The 20,175-nt window shown below is 43.8% G+C and overlaps 1 protein-coding gene across 2 annotated transcripts in view; it reads right to left on the reverse strand.

Annotated features, from left to right (window-relative positions):
* The window catches only part of LOC122542559 (creatine kinase U-type, mitochondrial), a 39,269-nt gene that overhangs the window by 540 nt on the left and 18,554 nt on the right, over window positions 1-20,175 (reverse strand). For both annotated transcript variants that reach the window (XM_043680441.2, XM_043680440.2), the window contains exons 4-9: window positions 18,349-18,444; window positions 17,783-18,004; window positions 16,625-16,710; window positions 11,258-11,381; window positions 3,451-3,585; window positions 952-1,077 (exon numbers count right to left, since the gene is read on the reverse strand). In XM_043680441.2, the coding sequence (XP_043536376.1) occupies window positions 952-1,077; window positions 3,451-3,585; window positions 11,258-11,381; window positions 16,625-16,710; window positions 17,783-18,004; window positions 18,349-18,444 (789 nt within the window). The remainder of the gene's footprint in view (window positions 1-951; window positions 1,078-3,450; window positions 3,586-11,257; window positions 11,382-16,624; window positions 16,711-17,782; window positions 18,005-18,348; window positions 18,445-20,175) is intronic.

Below are 20,175 nucleotides of genomic sequence, written 5' to 3' on the forward strand. Positions count from 1 at the left end.
AAGTATGGAACTCTTCTCAAGGAGCCTGACTTGCAAAATCCAAACGAAACATCTCCTGTTAAATCTGGTTTTGTGCATAGACAGGAAATGCCACAGAAGGCTGTGGAAGTGAAGTCATTGAGTATATTTAAGACTGAGATACAGAGGTTCTTGAGTATCAAGGCGATCAAGAGTTCCGGGGAGAAAGTGGGAGAATGGGGTTGAGAAACTTGTCAGCTATGATTGAATGGCTGAGCAGATGTGATGGGCTGAATGGCCTAATTTCTGCTCCTGTGTCTTACGTTGATTAATCCTGAGTGCACCAATAGCTCAGTTAACAACCAATTTCCATATTCAAGCAAGTTCGTAACATGGCTCCTTTAGATTTGCTTGAAGTTAAACACATTCTCTGCAAACAAAAGCAACATGTTTGCCTTCTATCCTTTTGCAAATTACCCAGGCACTGAGGGTCCCTATAATTTAGAGTGATGCTGGAAAAGCACAGCAGTTCAGGCAGCTTCCGAGGAGCAGTAAAATTGACATTTCGGGTAAAAGCCCTTCATCAGGAATACCTTTTGCCCGAAATGTGGATTTTCCTGCTCCTCGGATGCTGCCTGAACTGCTGTGCTTTTTCAGTACCACTCTAATCCAAACTCTGGTTTCCAGCATCTGCAGTCATTGTTTTTACCTGGGTCCCTATAATTATCTATTTGCTACACCACTGTCATAAAGAAAGCAATCAGAAATACATGCCAAATAATTGGCACTGTTTTCTCCAGAAAAGCTGCACATGTCTATTCAACCAACCTCTCCCCTCCAGTCTTTCCCTATCCCCTCCGCATCAGAATCCCCTTCCTGTCCTCTCTCCCACTGCCTTTCTCTCAACCATTCCCTTCCTTATCCCACCCCTCTGGCCTGGCCTGTCTTCCTGTCTCACACACAGGGACATTGCTGGTAAGGACAGTTACTCACCTCAGATTTCCCCAGTCGGTCCAGGTTCGAGATGTCAAACACACTGCCCACAGCCGCAGTGTCCACACCCCCTGTCCCTCGTTTCTGCAGACGAAGGTTCTCCAGGATCTTTGAGAAGCGAGGATCCTGAATCAGAAAAACAAGTTAGATAACAAGTAGCAGCTTCTATCGAACAGAAAACTGTTGGTTAAAATCCAAACATAGGGGTTTCTCATGCTTTGGCCAAGTGATGAAGGGCAGGAGTTGGAATGATAATGCTGATGTCGAGGTCTCAAGGAAAGGAAGATGTGGTTTTTATAGAACAGTTCACAGAGCGCTCAAATCAGGATTACAATATTTTTCCCCATTTGTTAAGGGAGAGATTGTTCGAAGAGACCAGCCATTTTGAAGGCCAGATTGCCAAGTCAACTTGGGCAACATCGTGGAGATTTTATCATGTGACCTCCTCTCTCTAATCAGCTTCCCTGGACAGTCTCACTATTGGTCAGTTGATGTCCATCTTCATCACACTGTCTCACAGCCAAACAAGAAGGAGACAGACTCTTCTCTCTCAATCTAAATAAGGAACAAACTTCCATCTCCATCATAGACCTTAATTTTTTAAAACAACCTGTTGACGCATATCTTGACGCATGACTGGGGGAGGTGGGATTTGAATCCAGACCTTCTGGTCCAAACACTACCACAGTGCCACAGGAAGATACCATTTCAGGAACAAGGGGGTTCACTCACACCAGGACCCAGTGCCCCGAATGAGCTGCTCTATGTAAGGACTCTGGTTATTCTAGTTAAGACTCTGCTGTCAGTTGGGAACTGCATAGAGATGGTGAATACTCCGTACCCATCACATTACCTCAGGCCACAGCTTGCATTTACTTCCTGACTGAAGCTGGTCATTTGTTTACTGAAAAACGAAGGGGATGAGTAAATGGCAGTGAGCTGATAGGACCTGCACGGTCACCTGAATATTGACAGGTTTCAATTTCTTCTCTGCATCTTGTGTTCATTACAGCAAAATGTCCAACTTTAATTTCAAAAGCTCATAGGGCAGGTTAGAGACACAGTGAGACTCACTATACACTGTGCCCATCAAACACTCCCAGGACAGAGCCAGCACAGGATTAGATACAGAGTTAAGCTCTCTCTACACTGTCCCCATCAAACATTCCCAGGACAAGGATAGCATAGCACTAGATACGGAGTAAAGCTCCCTTTACACTGTCCCCATCAAACACTCCCAGGGCAGGGACAGCATGAGATACAATGCACAGTAAAGCTCCTTCTGCACTGTCCTCTTCAATGATCCCCGACCCTTACTCCAGTAGAACTCCTGTAAAATCTTTGTGATCATAGATAAGCTGCAGAGCTGGGCTGAGAGGTGGCAAATGGAGTTTAATGCGGACAAGTGTGAGGTTATTCACGTTGGTCGGAGTAACCGGAATGCAAAGTACTGGGCTAATGGTAAGATTCTTGGTAGAGCAGAGAGATCTCGGTGTCCAGGTACACAGATCCTTGAAAGTTGCTACCCAGGTTGCCAAGGTTATTAAGAAGGCATACAGTGTTTTAGCTTTTATTAATAGAGGGATTGAGTTCCGGAACCATGAGGTTATGCTACAGCTGTACAAAGCTCTGGTGCGGCCACACTTGGAGTATTGTGTACAGTTCTGGTCACCGCATTATAAGAAGGATGTGGAAGCTTTGGAAAGGGTGCAGAGGAGATTTACTAGGATGTTGCCTGATATGGAGGGAAGGTCTTACAAGGAAAAGCTGAGGGACTTGAGGCTGTTTTTGTTAGAGAGAAGAAGGTTGAGAGGTGACTTAATAGAGACATATAAGATAATCAGAGGGTTAGATAGGGTGGACAGGGAGAGCCTTTTTCCAAGTATGGTGACGGCAAGCACGAGGGGGCATAGCTTTAAATTGAGGGGTGATAGATATAGGACAGATGTCAGAGGTAGTTTCTTTACTCAGAGAGTAGTAAGGGTATGGAATGCTTTGCCTGCAATGGTAGTAGATTCGCCAACTTTAAGTACATTTAAGTCGTCATTGGACAGGCATATGGACGTACATGGAATAGTGTAGGTGGGATGGGCTTTAGATTGGTATGACAGGTCGGCGCAACATCGAGGGCCGAAGGGCCTGTACTGTGCTGAAATGTTCTATGTTCTATTTCTTAAACCAGCTAACCTGTGGGCTGTTCATGTCAGGTTCTGTTTAGTCCTGCTCCATGTTAAAGCAGCCTCTGTTTTGTTTCTTGTGAGCAGGAATCCCTGTGGAATCTCAGCCCCCTAATTTGTCACTTAATTTCACAAGGAGTTCTATCATCGTCTAAAGGAGAGAGGCCTACCTTATTCCCTTTCCTTTCACTGGTATTCTCAGCATGTAGTTTGCGAATGTTTTGTGTATCAGGACTAACTGATTTCAGCGTCATGTACAATGGAGAGTAAATGATGTCCATTAGAATTGAAGCCCAGTTGGAAAATGAGATTGAGCTGGTACCTTGCTGAGCATGGGTAGTTTGATGTGTACCCCAGCTCGGAGTCCAGTGCCCAGGTTTGATGGGCATGTCAGGATGTAGCCAAGTCTCTCATTCCACATAAACTCCCAGCCTTTCTCAGCGATCAGTTTCTCAACCTGGAAAAAACATTTTTGTTTCAAATCTCAGCATTGTATTCTGTTTTTCTAACAGTGGCAAGGATGAATGGAGTCATAGAGTTACATTGAGTGTACAATATGAAAACATATTGCAGCTTATTGTCTACACCAGCCTTCCCCAGCCCCCTTACACTAACCCCATCAAGATAACATTTGCCATTCCTTTCTCTTCAGTTTGTTCACCCAGTTTCCCCGAAATGTAATCTATACTATTCACCTCAACCACTCCATATGTTAGTGAATGCTCAACATTCTCATCAGGCTCTGGATAAATGAGTTGACCTCTCGTAAAATGTAGTAATGGTGACTAAACCAACAAGACATCAGTTTCAGTTCTGCTCAGACAGTAGCATCCTCGCCTCTGGGAACACGTTGTGGCTTAAATGCCACATTAAGTGATAATATAGATGTAAGTCTCATGCCATATTGAAGGAGTGAATTATCATCGGTTTCTTTGTCTTAACGTTTAGATGGATATTAGCAATATAACATTGACCTGGAAGACATTGAGTGGTTCCTATTGATTAGGAAATATTTCTCTTGTTTTCTTCCCGGAATATTTCCCCTCATGAGCCTTCAAGTCAATTCGAAATTGATGCCAGCCAATGGGTGATTTACATAAGTGATTCCACTCACAACAGCACCTTGCATTTATATAGTTCATTTAACATGTTAAAACGTCTCATTAATTCACAGGACAATTAACGACACAATAACAGTTGGAAACCTGCCCCAATAACAGCTAGGACAGGTGTTCAAAACCATTGGTACCTTACAGGAGGAGATAGATAGGCAGACAGACAGACAGACGGATGGATAGATAGACAGATAATTTCAGAGGGAGTTCAGGCAGCCCCCTTTCACCTAACCCCATCAAGATAACATTCTCCGTTCCAGAGTGTAAGCTAAACACAGCTGAAGGCGCAGGCAACAATATAGGTGCAAACGAGAGGGGGGTCCACAAGGTCAGAATTGGAAGGGTGCAGCTGTAGGGTTGGCAGTGTGACCAGAGCCAGGGAGAAGCAAACCATGATGTGGGAGTCTGTATTGGTCCGGCATATGGCGGTGATGCATGAACCGGACTTGGGAATGGGCAGCAGGATTTCAGATAAGTTGCATTAATGGAATGTGGATAATGGGGGCTGACTAAGACTGTTTTGGAATTGTCAAGTCTGGAGATATCAAGGACATGGATGAGTTGTCACTTCGTGAATTCAAAGAAGAGGGTTCAGTGCCTGTATACTGTAGCCCAGTGTGAGTCAGCATCATTTACGTACAGGGGAATGAACTGAAGAGGACTACTACTCCAAGTGACCTCTGTGATACTGTTCTATAAGGAAAGCTTGATCATAATGATGAATTCATTATAAAAATCTATTGTAAACTGGTGCACTCATCCTTGAGATGTTTAGAAATTCCCAGATACGGTGCAGTGTTTATTTTTATTGGTGTTAACTTGCTGAATTTTCAAATACTGGTGATGGTAAGGTTATTTTTGTGAAAAGCCCAGATTAAAGATGGAACATTACAGTAAGATTTGCTTTGATTTATTATTGTCACATGTACATGGGTACAGTGAAAAGTTTTGTTTTGCAGTGCAGTACAGGCAGATTATACCATACAAAAAGCATTAGGGTCATAGAACAGAGTGAGGAATACAATGTTACGGCTGCAGAGAAGGTGCACAGGGAATGAGATCAACATTAAATTTAAAATCTGAGAGGTCCATTCAGAAGTCTAATAACAGTGGGGAAGAAGCTGTTCTTGAACCTGTTGGTAGATGTGTTTGAGCTTTGTATCTTCTGCCTGATGGAAAAGGTGGGGAGAGATTATAACTGGGGTGGGTGGGGTCTTTGATGATGTTGGGCTGCCTGCCCAAGGCAGTGAGAAGTGTAGATGGAGTCAGTGGGTGGGAGGTTGGTTTGTGTGATGGTCTGGGCTGTGTTCACAGCTCTCTGTAGTTTCTTACGGTCCCGGCCAGAGCGGTTGCTGAACCAAGCTGTGATGCATCCAGATAGACTACTTTCTAGTGTGTTATTCCATAAAGAGTCTTTTTGGAGATTCCAAATTTCCTGTACATGAGTCCTCTTCAATGGTTAAAACAAACAGGGCCAGCTTTGTTGCAATAGCTTTGCTCCTGTTTAAATTCAAAAATGCGCGTGCAAAACAAAAGTGCAGTCTTTCCCACCCACAGTCTGACCAACAACGAGGCACAGAAAGGCCAGGATGAAATGGTAAACAATTCGGATCAAAGGTGACAGAGAGGCGGGATGAATTGAAATTTCAAGAGCAAACGACTGAAACAAAAGGCAACTTGTAAAAGTGAGGAGGAGGCAGTGGAGAAATGCCATTCCAGTGGGAGGTGGATAAAGGAATGCAGGGGTAATAGGGGACAGTACCATGAGAGGTATTGACACCATTCCCCACACAAAGATTGTGAGTTTAGACACTGCAATGCCTGCCTAGTGCCAGGCTGTAGTAGATCTGCTAAGTGCTGGACAGGATCTTACAGGGGTGGGGCTATGATCAAGTCAGTGTGGTCTATGAACGTATCAATGACGTAGGTAGGACAAAGAAGGAGGTTCAACGAGGTCAGTCCAAGCAGCTCAGTATCAGCTTAAGAATCTCAAAGATCACAATCTCTGCATTATTATCTGAGCCATGTGGCAGAGAGCATGCCATCTCAGAGGGAGATAAATGCATAGATCAAAACCTGATGTGGGAGAAGTTCCTCTTTTTGTTACTTGCTTTTCCCAGCCTCATAACATTTAAGAAATATTTGAATGAATGAATGAATGGTTTTATTGTCACGTTATCTTACAATGAGAATACAACAAAATACAGAGAAAAGCTTTCAGCTGTTGTCATGATTCAGCGCCATTTTGAATAATTTAAGAATAAGGAAAAGAAAGATTTAGCTTAAAGAGAGTCTGTCAGTCCTGAGACAGCTCATCACCATCAATGATATCTGTGTTGCCGTTCCCTCCTGCACTGCCTCACCGCCATCTGCACCAGACCCAACCAATGTCAAAGTCGCCAATTCTTGGGCACCATCTTTAGTTGCTGGGTCAATTCTCCTCAGCCACTGTCTCACTGCCACCTGGACTGGACCAACCAATGTTGGAATCTCGCCTCTCATGCTGGGCCCACCTCCTCACTGTGACTGGGATGCCCTCCTACAGCTTCGTCACTGCCAGCACCAGACCCAACCAACAGAGAAGTCAACGGTCCTCTGTACTATCTTTTGCTGCTGGGCCTACTGGTGCCAGGCTCTATGTTTGCTGCGGAAAGTAAGTAAAGGCCCACTTGAGGTCCGCACTGGGCCCATCTGAGTTATTAGATGTGCAATGCCAAGGTATACAAGGCAACATGCCAAGTGCTGGAAAATAGGGTTAGAATAGCTAGGTGGTTGTTTCTGACTGGCACAGACTCAGTGGGCTGAAGGGCCTTTCTCTGTGCTGTCGACCTCTCGGACTCTAAGTGTGTTTCGATTCGTGTGGCACTCGCATCAGAACTGGGCAAAGTAGAAACTGTATGGATGTGTTAGTCTCCACCTGAACTGACAGTGTTCTTGCAAACTGCATATTGGGAAATAGAGAGGATTTGACACAAAGTAGTGGGGGCAAGGGATTAAATTTGGGAAGACATGGTAAATCAAAGAGGAGAGTGAAGGAAAAAGATAAATGGATGAATACGTGAAATGATAAACAGATCAGGATGGGATAAAGGCAGCAGATAAGGGTAAATGTTACAAAAATAATTAAAAGATAAAACAAAACCTTCTGTATCTGAATGCATTCAAAGCAAAGCAGGTGAACTGAGCACAACAATAGGAATAAATCGGTACAACTGAATACTCACTATGGGGACATGGCCACAGGAATTGGTTCCTGAACATTGAAAGGATATGTTATATGGGGTAGTTTATCAGGATGGGTAAAAGATTGTCTAGTTAATGGGAAGCAGAGGCTGCCATAAATGGCTTTAATTTCTGGTTAACACAATATAACAAATGGAATACCCCAGTGAGCAGAGCTGGACTCTCAGCTTTTTGCAGTTTATACAAATGACTTGGAGGTGGGGCTGGAAAGTACACGCGCCAAACTTGCTGATGACAAAAACATGTCTTGAAGGTAGGACGGTAAGTTGTGAGGAGAACACAAGAAAGTTAGAAAAGGACATTGATGTGTTATGTGAGTGGGAAAAGATCTGAGTAATGGACTGAAATGTGGGAAAGTGGGAAAATGTCCATTTCGGCAGGAAGATTATAGGAAAAGAAGCAAAGCATCTAAATAGTGAGAGATTGCAAAGCTCTGGGATGCAGAGGGATCTGGGTGTCCTAGTGAGTGCATCCCAAATGCTTAGTTTGCAGGTACAGCAAGCATTTAGGAAAGCAAGGAAAATGTTCTCAGTTACTGTAAAGGAGAATTGAATAAAAAAGGTTGGGAGATTATGCTTTAGTTACAAAGGGCACAGGTGACACTACATGTGGAGGAGTGTGTACAGAGTTGGTCTCCTGATTTAAGGAAAGATGTAATCCATTGGAAGTCATTCAGATCAGGGTTACTTAACTAATAACTGGAATAGGTTGCCTCATGATAAAAGAATCGATTGGCTCGGTTGGAGTTTAGAAGAATAAGAGGTGATTTGATTGAAATATAACTGCTGGGAGGGGCCAGTAAAGGATGTAAACAGGATGTTTCCTGTTTTCAAAGAAATCAGAATAAGGAGTCACTGTTTAAAATAAGGGGTTGCCCATTTAAAACAGAGGTAAGGAGAAATGCTCTCAGGGAGAGGGAGGAAAGTCTTTGGAACTCTCTTCCTTGAAAGGAAGTGTAAACAGAAACTTTTTATGGCAGAGGTTGATCAATTCTTGTTAAGCAAGCCAGGGGGTGAAAGGTTAGAAGCAGAGTCAGCAGTACTTCAGAGTTTCTTAGGATCAGTAAACTGCACACAGTCAGGAAGGAGAGATCACACCCAGTGTGAGACACAGTCCAAGTGAATACACAGTTCAGGGAATCTAGAGGCAATGTGGGAAAAGAAATGGTAAATCTTTCTTTTCTTTCCCCATCTTAACAGTTTAAATTTTAGTCGTCTGGTTGAAAGGTTAATCCAGTGACTGAGGTTCCTTATCAGTCGATCACCTGCAGTAAAAGTTATCTCAGCTCTGTTTAAGAAAGTGTGACCAGGAAGCTGTGCCTGGGCAGGAAGGAGAGATTACATCCAGAGTGAACGATGAGTGCGTGCATTATTTGGGGAATTTGGAGGCACTGTAGGAAATCAGCGCAGAGTAGAAGAGGTGCTATTTGCTTGCTTATTTTTGGCTCATGATTTGTAAGGTGTAAGGATAAGTTGCAGATAAGAGTGACACAGGTAAACTGTAATTTCATTGGTTGGTATTTGCTGCTACTTTGACCATCTATTAAAGGTTACTTTCAGACTGAAGGTAAATAGGGGAAATATTTACAGGTTACAAAATAAAAGACCAGTGGGACATTTTTAAAAATAAAATTAAGACCTAACTAAATAAAACATACATGCAGGACCAAGAGATGTGTCGTACCTGTGTGATGTTGGAGCTGCTGGACCCCACTGTGGTTCAGAGTGACCACATCTGTAGCAAGAGCTGGTTGCTGGAGGAAATGCTTGATGAGCTGGAGTCTGAGCTGATTCATTAAAGAATGGGGAGAGTTACCTGGACGCCATGTTTCGGGAGGTAGTCGCACCCCTTTAATTAACTACCTTGAATCCGGCCCGTCATCAGGGACAGGGGTGTGCCTCCGAACGAGGCTGGTAGAGGGATGCAGGTGGTAGTGCTGAGGGAGCCTCAGCCCTTGAGCTTATCTAACAGGTTTGAGATTCTAGCTCCCTGTGTGGATGAGAGTAGGGGCTGTAGGGAAGATGAGCAAACTGACTAGAGAACCATGGTGTAGGTGGCCATTCAAAACTGGCGGGAGAAAAGAGAAATGCATTTGTAATCAGGGATATCATAGTCAGGGGAACAGACACTTCCCTGGGACCAGGATTGAGAGTCCCGAAGACTGTGTTGCCTGCTTGGTGCTGGGGTTCAGGATATTTCATCTGGGCTGCAGAGCAGTGGGAAGGGAGATTCCAGTTATCTGGTCCATGTAGGTACCAACAGTATGGGTAGAAAGAGGAAAGAGGTTCTGGTGAGGGAGTATGAGCAGCTAGGAGTTAAAGTATAAAGCAGAACCAATAGGTAATAATCTCAGGATTGGAGAGCAACTAGCAACTTGGAGGGACAGATCGTGTTGAGGAAGTGGGGAGGCTGCAAGAAGGATTTGGACAGGCTGGGAAAGTGGGCAAGGATGAGACAGATGGAATATAATGTGGGAAGGTGTGAGGCTATAGACTTTGGTAGGAAGAACAGAGGTGTAGACTGCTTTCCAAATGGGGAAAGGTTTTGGAAATCGGAAGCACAAAGGGACTTGCCAGTCCTAGTTCATGACTCTCTTAAGGCTAACACAGAGGGCCATTACACAGAAAGGCAATTACAATGTTAGAATTCATTTCAAAAGGGCCAGAATATGAGGGCAGAGATGTCCTGCTGAGGCTGTATAAGACTCTGGTCACACTGCGTTTGGAATATTATGAACAGTTTTGTCCCCGGATCTAAGGAAGGATGTGCTGATGTTGGAGAGGGTCCAGAGGAGGTTTACAAGAATAATCCCAGGGATGAAGGATTTGCCATATGAGGAACAGTTGAGGGTCTCTGGGTCAGTACCCAATGGAGTTTAGAAGGATAGGGAGGGGATCAGATTGAAACTTACAGAGCCCAGATTGAACAGACATAGAGAAGATATTTAGGAGAGATTAGGATCAGAAGGCATGGCCTCAGAATGAAGGGATGACACATCAGAATTGAGATGGGGAGGAATTTCTTCAGCCAGACAGGGGTGAATCTGTGAAACTCATTGCCAAAGAAGACTGTGGAGGTCAAGTCATTGAGTGTATTTAAGAGAGGGATAGATAGGTTCTTGATTAGTAAGGGGAGGAGGCAGGAGAATGAGATTGAGAAACCAATCAGAGTCGAGAGTGTGGTGCTGGAAAAAGATCAGGCAGCATCCGGAGAGCAAGAGAATCAACGTTTCAGGCATAAGCTCTTCATCAGGAATTCGGCTTGTGCCCAAAATGTCAATTCTCCTGCTCCTTGGATGCTGCCTGACCTGCTGTGCTTTTCCAGCACCACACTCTCGGCTCTGACTTCCAGCTTCTGCAGTCCCCACTTTCTCCTGAGAAACCTATCAGCCATGATTGAATGGTGGAGCAGACATGATGGGCCAAATGGCATCATTCTGCTTCTATATCTTATGGGTAGCTGGAAATATGGAGTAATCAGATAATCCATGACCTTATTCACTGACAGTGCAGGCTCAAGGGGCTGAGTGGGCTACTCACTTTCCTTATTCATATGTTCCCCTTGAAGCAGGTTTGAAATTTCCCAATCAAAATTGGACTTGTGCTAAATCAGGGTTCGGTTTAAGGGCTCTGGAAAGTTAGGGATTGTTGGATTACTAGCACAACATTCTTAATGAGCCAGTACAGGCACATTGGGCAGAATGGTCTCCTCCGATGCTACAAGAAATGTATGACAGTGGAGGCAGGATCCTAGTGGATTGAAACTATTTACCTCTTTGAGACCCCGGCAGAATTTGTCAAACACCCTCTTCATGTTACCTCCTTTCTCCATGGAGATAATTCGAGTGTGGTCCTCTTCATTGACCCAGATTAAGAAAGTCTTCTCATTATTGTGCCTGTAGATAAGTGGGAACAAAATGGTTTAAGTTGGTTATTCTTCTTTGATCTGTGTTGCTTCTAGATTTCCTGAACACAGGATTCTTCCTGGTCTTATCCTATATCTGCCATCTCTGGGAATTCACACAATAAACTCTGAGCTGCATGGTCCTCTTCAAGAGAGACCTTAAAACCCAGGATGTTAATCCAGCTTTGAGTCACCTCCACCCCATCACCCTCACAGCTCATTCCTTAAGTTTGACAGCCATATTTTTAAATTTATGTGAAACGCAGAGGGATATTTTCCAACATCAAAGATGCTGTATAAAAAATGGAAAAAGTCACTTGTGGATCTATAGAGGACAAAAACAGGCCATTCAGCCCATCATCTCTATCACAGTTCTTTGGAAATGCAGTCTAATTAGCCCCACTCCCCAGCTCTTCTAGCACAGCCCTGCCAATGTTTTGCTTGTTCCAGAGTTCATTGAATCATCATTTGAAAATTACTACTCAACTTGTTTCCATCCCTCATTTTCAGATCATCACAACTTGCTGCTCAAAAGAAAATTTGCTCTTTTACTCTAGTTATAGAGTTATAGAGGTATACAGCACGGAAACAGGCCCTTCGGCCCAACTCATCCATGCCGACCAGATTTCCTAAACTGAACTAGTCCCATTTGCCTGCATTTGGCCCATATCGCTGTAAATCTTTCCAATCCATGTACCTGCCCAAATACCTTTAAATGTCACTTCCCCTACAGCTCGTTCCAGATATGCACCACTGTCTGTCTGGAAAGGATCCCCCTTAATTCTTTCCACTCTCACCTCAAACCTACAGCTTCTAGTTTTAGACTCCTTTCTATCCATGATCTTATTATTTTACATATACAGATGAGACCAGGAGCAAGGGCTCAAAACCGATACCAGGTGAATTTGGTAACAGGAAGATTTTGTTCTTTCGTAGATAATAAATAGTGATTGATGGAAAAGGAGCCCATCCTTACCCAGGTTCTAAACTTTTATTCATGGTCATGTACATTAAAAACATGGACCTCCAAACTCAGCAATCACTATTTCAGTCTGTACCTCAGTTAGTGCTTACCACCTGAGGATTATTACATACTCATCAGCTTTACCACTAACAGTTCTTCATACAGCGACCACGATGGGGAAAAACTCCCAAATAGAATAACGAGGATGAAAATCGGGGAATTATTTTAAAAATAAATGAAAGCTGCTGGGTGGGGAGGGATGGTGAATGGAAGGGCCTTTTCTCATGGTATTCTGCCTTAGTTTATCTGCTTTGCTGAAGTTCTCATCTGGGTCTTTGTTACTTCAGACTATTCTAAAGCACTCCTGACTGACCTCAGTCCTCCACAAACCCGAATTTACCCTAAATTCTGCTTTTAGAAATAGAACTGTACAGCACAGGAACAGGCCCTTCAGCCCCCAATGTGCCGACCATTCCACCAAATTAAACTAATCCCTTCTTCCTGCCCTTGGGTCCATAACCGCCCCCCCCCCAATTCCTGCATATTCATTGGCACCCCTCTCATATCTGCTTCCACCACCTCCCCTTGGCAGTGTGTTCCAGACTCGTAGCTCTCTCTGTGTAAAAACATTTGCCCCTCACATCTCATTTGAACTTTCTACCCTCACCTGAAATGCATACCCGAGATATTTCTCTGGCGAACAGATTCTGACCATCAACCCTATCTATGCAGCGCAATTTTACAGACTTCTATCAAGTCTCCCCTCAGCAACTGCCGCTCCAGAGAAAGCAACACAGGTTTTTCTAGCCTCTCCTTATAGCTCATATCCTCTAACCCAGGCAGCGTCCTGGTAAATGTCTTCTGCACCCTCTCCAGAGCTTTCTCTTCCTTCCTGTAATGTGGCAACTAGAATTGAACGTAGTACTCTAAGTGAGGCTGAACCAAAGTCTTATAAAGCTGCAAAATGACATCCTGACTTTTGTACTCAATTCCTTGACCAATAAAGGCAAACATGCCATACAGCTTCTTTACCACCCTAACTACTTGTGTGGCCACTTTCAGGGAGCTATGGATTTGAACCCCAAAATCCCTCTGTAGATAAATGCTGTTCAGGGTCCTGCCATTGACTGTATACCTTCCTTCACATTTGATCTCCCAAAGTGCCGCACCTCGCACTTACCTGGAATAACTTCCATTTTCCATTTTTCAATCCATATCTGCAACTGATCTATATCCCACTGTATCCTTTGACAACTTCCACACTATCCACAGCTCCACCAATCTCTGTATCATCTGCAAACTCACTAACCCACTGTCTACATTTTCATCTAAGTCATTTATATATATCACGGTTAAAAATCACACAACACCAGGTTATAGTCCAACAGGTTTAATTGGAAGCACTAACTTTCGGAATGCTGCTCCTTCATCAGGTGGTTGATGAAGGAGCGATGCTCCGAAAGCTAGTGCTTCCAATTAAACCTGTTGGACTATAATCTGGTGTTGTGTGATTTTTAACTTTGTAAACCCCAGTTGAACAGCGACATCTCCAAATCATATATATATATATATATCACAGACAGCAGGGGTTCCAGTATGGATACCTGCGGAATACCACTAGTCATGGACCTCCAGCCTGAAAAACACTCTTGCACCGCTACTCTCTGCCTTCTGTGGGCAGACCAATTCTGAATCCATGTGGCCAAGTTACCATGGATCCCATACATCTTAATTTATGGATAAGCCCACCATGAGGGTCCTTGTCGAACGCCTCTGTTTACACTGAGCTCACACTGACTCCTCACAAGACCACTACCCCTCCCTCCCATTCTCTGCAATGTTCTCCAGCACCTTGACCCACTGAGATATTTCTCCTCTAAATCTGGGCACCTTCCATGTTTCCTATTTCAGCCGTTTCACCAGCTTGGGCTGTAAAGTTCAGGAATTTCCTTGCTGAAACTCCCTGCTTCTCCCTCCTCCTTGAAGCTAACCCCTTGGATGAAGCTTTTGGCCAGCTGCCTTAGGGCTGCTTTTGAGGCAAATTCTTTGACAGATTTTTGAGTTCTTAAGTCATTATTCAATGCCAGCTTGCTTTTTCTCGCAGCTGGTTCCTGCCTTACTGTGTGTTTCCTTCAGGTTGTTTGAAATATGAATCTCTTGGCTTTGGGCCATTGTTTATCCTGTGGCCTTGCTTCAATGTAATGATAATTGAACAGACTCCACTCCACCAGACTAATACTGAGCCTCCACTAATCCAATCTGAGTATGGCTGACTGGGGATTAAACAGATCTGTTATGGGTAAGGCTTACCCTGCATAGTTCTGCAGTCTGTTGTCATGTTGCCTGGAAACACTATTCGGTAACGATGGAAACTGGGATAAGTGATTATGCAAACGGACAAAGTCAAACTCCAGCCTCTGACGTGAGATTTAAAACACAGATATTCAGCCGATTTGCAGACATTCACTACTGGCTCTCAATTTTAACCCACACTACTCTTTCAAGCTAAAATGTTAAGTGTGGTTTTGTGCTTGATACATGAAGTTGGTCAGTCTGGTTGGAGCTATTTATGGAGGTTTGTCCATGTCATGTTCTGATCACATAACATGGAATTGTGCAATACCTGATTACATGCTCCTGCCTTAATATGATTTTTATAAATGTTGCATTTATTTGATGAAGCTCAGATCCCCTTTGTCCTCAGGTCTTTTTGCTTATGACTTTGCATTGATAGCCATTGCAGAGAAAGTAACAAGATCTGTCCACCAGGGAACTGGGGAATCTGGGGGAGACAGGATAAACCCTGGTGTAATGATTGTAATGAGGCCAGCCAGCTGGACCTCACAGAAAATGAGTTCTCTGATTGAGGCTGTTATTCTGGTTCAATCAGTGAACCCGGGCTGACAGATATAAATAGGAGTGTTCCCCCTCCAACTCTATTTTGATTTAGTCCCTACCCTCCCCTTCACTGTTTGATCACACAGCATTGCCCTTCGATGTGAAGGGCACTGTTTGTCACTGGCCACCCGGGTGTTCTCCTATCTTCCTGGTGGTGGAGTTTGAATAAAGATTGGTGCACTTTGTGTCTTTCACTGTGTCTCCCACCTGCACACACACGCCATGGGTGTTGGGAAAAAAAATAAGCACTACCGCACTTAGGTGGGAAAAAAAGAAAAAAAAAAGAAAAAACAAAAAAAAAAGAAAAAAGAAAGAAAATAAATAGGAGTGTTCCCCCTCCAACTCTATTTTGATTTAGTCCCTACCCTCCCCTTCACTGTTTGATCACACAGCATTGCCCTTCGATGTGAAGGGCACTGCTTGTCACTGGCCACCCGGGTGTTTTCCTATCTTCCTGGTGGTGGAAATTAAATAAAGATTGGTGCACTTTGTGTCTTTCACTGTGTCTCACACCTGCACACACACACCATGGGTGCTGGGGAAAAAATAAGCACTACCGCACTTAGGTGATAGTGTGGGGGTTAAATTATTTTAAAAAAAATAAATAAATAAATAAATAAATAGGAGTGTCAGACACCTTGTTCACTCTGAGAGCTGGCTCTGAGGGAGCTGGATCAGTGTTAAGGACTCTCCATGTGTGAATAAAGAGTGACTTGGTGTGGGAAGACTGACCTCTATGCAGTTATTTTACCCCAGATCGGGGGAGGGGGGAAGATGGAAACCAATGCATTTCTTGCTATCAGCTTGACTGAAAATATTGAGACCGTTTCCCCTCACTGGAATCCCAAGCTCTGAACTTAAAGGTATCAGAGATTTCTATCCTGGAATCTGGGCTGAATTCAAGACCATTTTCAAAATGGAAGCCACTGTACCAGATTCCTCTCGCGTTCTGTGAATCTATGAATTAAGATTAAGTGTTCAGTGTCTTACAGTGAGTTGCTCCTGCTCTGTGTCTGTCGTGTCAACCAAGCTAATATCCTCCAATCAGACTTCTCTCTAAACCACCCCACCCACCCCCCACAACAACACTTCAACATTCTATCCTGGTTCTGTAAACCCCCCCCCCCCCCCCCGTCTGTCAAAGATTAATCAATCTCAAGTTGGGAATGTTCAGTCGAGCTCCCTCCCTCCAATGTCATTATCCTTTGCCCAAAGTAGGCAGTCCTGATGTGTTCGCTGAAAATGTGTTGCTGGAAAAGCGCAGCAGTCCTGATGTTATACCTCAAGGCTAGATTTCAGGGCTCCCACTGTTAGCCCTTCACACCTAGAATTAGGGCAGGATGATGGGATAGGAGTTATACTGATTAACTCACCAGATGCCGCGTGCATCAGGCCAATCCCTCGCCATACCTGCAGCAGTCAGCAAAGGTGACACTGGTTTGTCAAACAGGAAATGATCCTTTGGAAAAAAGGAATTACATTCATTCAACCTGTTTACTCAGGGACCGAGCAGAGCAACACACAGGCAGCAACCAGTGACAACTCGGGCTCAGTGATTGCACTTGTGTTCACTGAGACACAAAGTGATTTGGGACTTGAGTTTCTAACTTTCACTATCCCCCATCAAACATTCCCAGGACAGGGGCAGCACACCGTTAGATACAGAGTAAAGATCCCTCTACACTATCCCCATCAAACACTCCCCCCATCAAACACTCCCCCCATCAAACACTCCCAGGACAGGGACAACATGCCATTATATACAGAGTAAAGCTCCCTCTACACAGTCCCCATCAAACACTCCCAGGATAGGGGTAGCATGGTGTTAGGTACAGAGTAAAGCTCCCTCTACATTATCCCCATCAAACACTCCCAGGAAAGGGACAACATGCTATTAGCTACAGAGTAAAGCTCCCTCTACACTATCCCCTTCAAACACTCCCAGGACAGGGATAGCATGGGGTATTAGATACAGAGGAAAGCTCCCTCTACACTGTCTCCATCAAACACTCCCAGGACAGGGGCTGCACGGTGTTAGTTACAGAGTAAAGCTCCCTCTAACTATCCCCATCAAACACTCCCAGGACAGGGACAGCATGGCATTAGATGCAGTGTAAAACTCCCTTTACACTGTCCCCAACAAATACTCCCAGGACAGGAGTAACATGGATTAGATATAGAGTAAAGCTCCCTCTACAATGCCCCCATCAAATACTCCTGGGGCAGGGGCAGCATGGATTTGCTGACAGAGTAAAGCTCTCTCTGTACTAACCAACAATGTCCCTCAAACTCAGACTGAGAGTAAGTCTCCAAACACTCTAATTGTGATTGTCAATTCGCATAGAATGAGGGACAGTGCGATACTGCAGGGTCCCAGGAGCTTGGTGAATATTTAACAAAATCTTACAATATTGAATCCTTGCAGATATAAGAAACATTCAGGACACATTGGAAATGCTAGTGTGGAAGCCACTGGTCACTGCACCAGCCAGTTCCTTCTAACCAAGATGAATTGTGGTTCATTGTCTTACATCAATGAGCTGTTGCTGCTCTTTATCTGTCATACTGCTCAGACTGTAGTATTTTCCAGCTAGATCTCCCTTTAATCCAGCTAATGCCTCAACAGTCACCCTCTCCACCTCTCTCCTCTCAGCCCGAGTGCAGGCAGGAGGCATGCTGAGTCCTCGAATACTTCGACCAGTCCTGACACGTGAGGAAAGAACATAGTTTTCATCAAACTGTCCATTCCTAATCTGTAAAGGAAACAAAGATAGGAAACTTCATAGTTTGTGCTTAACTAGGAAGAGTAGACAATAGTGAACCTTACCTGATTTTTATTTCCACTGTTCACCCATTTAATCCCCTCTATTTCCACATTTAATCCCCTCCCACAGCAGCCCCCACCTCCATACATTCTCGTCCCATTCTCCCCCACTGTCTCTACCCATCCATTAAATCTCCCTGTTCCCCAGCCCATGTACACTCTCCCCCGTCACCTTGGAACATTCTACCATGTTAAAAGATATTTAGCCTCAGCCATTGCTCAACAAGTTTGTTTTTTTTCTCTATTTTATGTTAGTATATATTTGCTGCTCACTTTGCTTGCATCCAGATCTGTGGGGTGTTTCATGGTCCTAGGATCATATCCATTGTGTCTTTCCATAATCACAGGGTCAAAGATATCAGCAAAGACCTGCATAATGTGAACAGACATCATTAGGTAGTATTCCCTGAAGGTAAGGTCAAGCAGCATCAAAGAGTACAGCACATTAAAGGAGTGGGATACTGTTGAGAGAATGTGATGAACTCATTAAGAAGAGTTTTCAGAATGGGTACAAAGAAATGTTTCCTTACAACTGCAGAGAATTTCATCAACATTTCCAGGTCAGGTATAGCACGGAATCAATTACAGAGTAAAACTGCCTCAACTCTATCCCATCGAATACTCCCAGGACAGTTTCAGCTTGTGTTAGCTACAAAGTAAGGTTCACTCTACACTGTCCCAATTGAACATTCCCAGGGCAGATACAGCACAGTGTTGGATACAGAGTATAGCCCCCCCCTACATTGTCCCCATTAAACACTCCCAGGGCATGTTCAGCATGGGGTTAGATACAGAGTAAAGCTTGCTCTATACTGTCCCCATCAAACACTCTCAGGCAAAGGTAGCACAGGGTTAGTTACAACGTAAGACACTCTGTACAGTTTCCTCAACAAACACTCACAAGATTGGTACAACATAGTGTTAGATAGAGTTGAGTTCTTTCGACACTGTACCCATCAAATGCTTCAACATTGAGATTACTGTCACCCATTTCATATTCAGGTTTCTCCTTGTAATTAGAGTTGTCATTGATGTCAATAGTCTGGGTTGGATGTGACCCGCAGTACCAATGTGAAATGTCAATGTCTAACTCATTCTTATCTAAACTCTCCCCACTACTGATGTAGCCTATTCACCTTTGTAACAACTACTGTGTGATATGTCTGGTCTCTGTTAGAAGAGTCTGGTAATACATTCATGTGATGTGAGTGATTTCGTTTTTGATATCCAGCCGTGGAAACTGCAATGAAATCAATGTCAAATAGTTAAAACAGTCTAGTTGTTGAAATACTGAATCACTGGTAACACACCCAGTTCAGGATGTAACTGATTTACAACGCTGATGTGAAAATTACATATTAATATTTCATCTTGGATAATAAGCACCTATCATCCTGCTGGCAAACAGTACAGATTGGAACCTCTGTTTGTTTAATCTCTGGTTAGATTAATCATTTGCTCATTTTATTGGCTTTAATATGCTTTCAGTTCATATTATGAAAGATGCAGGTCTGAGATAATGTGCTCCACTTCACAGAATCTCACTTGCCTGCTCATAATTCAGGCACTTTTGATAAGGTCGTTCTGCTATCAGGCCACAGTAACGTCCCCTTGCAACCTTGCGCTATAGAAGATCATCCTATGAAAAGTGTTGTAGAAGATTGCTATAGAAAATCGTTAAAGAAACAGTGTTCACAATTCTTCAATTGCGTTATAGCCGATTTGCATTGGCAAAATGCGCGTTATAACAGAATGCTCTTATTCCAATGATTCAAGCCTCCTTTGTGACCCTTCGCCCCTTAGTTGTGACTGAATTATCAATTCCAAAGAAATGCAATACATATTGGTTGTGAGCTACTGTTCTGTGGATCATTCCAACCCCTCACCAGCAACACCCCCCTCCCCAGTAACTCATAGAAGAGACAAAATGCCTTCTATTGTGGCTGGTGTGGAGCATAAAAAAGGGATCCATTTAAATATTCATATATTCCCAAATGAGGGTTCAGGGATGTGCTGAGGTCAGGAGGAGTGTGAAAGAGAACAAGTCAACAGAAGTGGACATGCTTGTCGAGCACAAGTCTGGGTTTTCAGAGTCTAGAT

The sequence above is a fragment of the Chiloscyllium plagiosum genome, unplaced genomic scaffold (assembly GCF_037043375.1).
Source record: "Chiloscyllium plagiosum isolate Xiang-an unplaced genomic scaffold, Cpla_swu_hap1 HiC_scaffold_42, whole genome shotgun sequence".
Taxonomy (NCBI): domain Eukaryota; kingdom Metazoa; phylum Chordata; class Chondrichthyes; order Orectolobiformes; family Hemiscylliidae; genus Chiloscyllium; species Chiloscyllium plagiosum.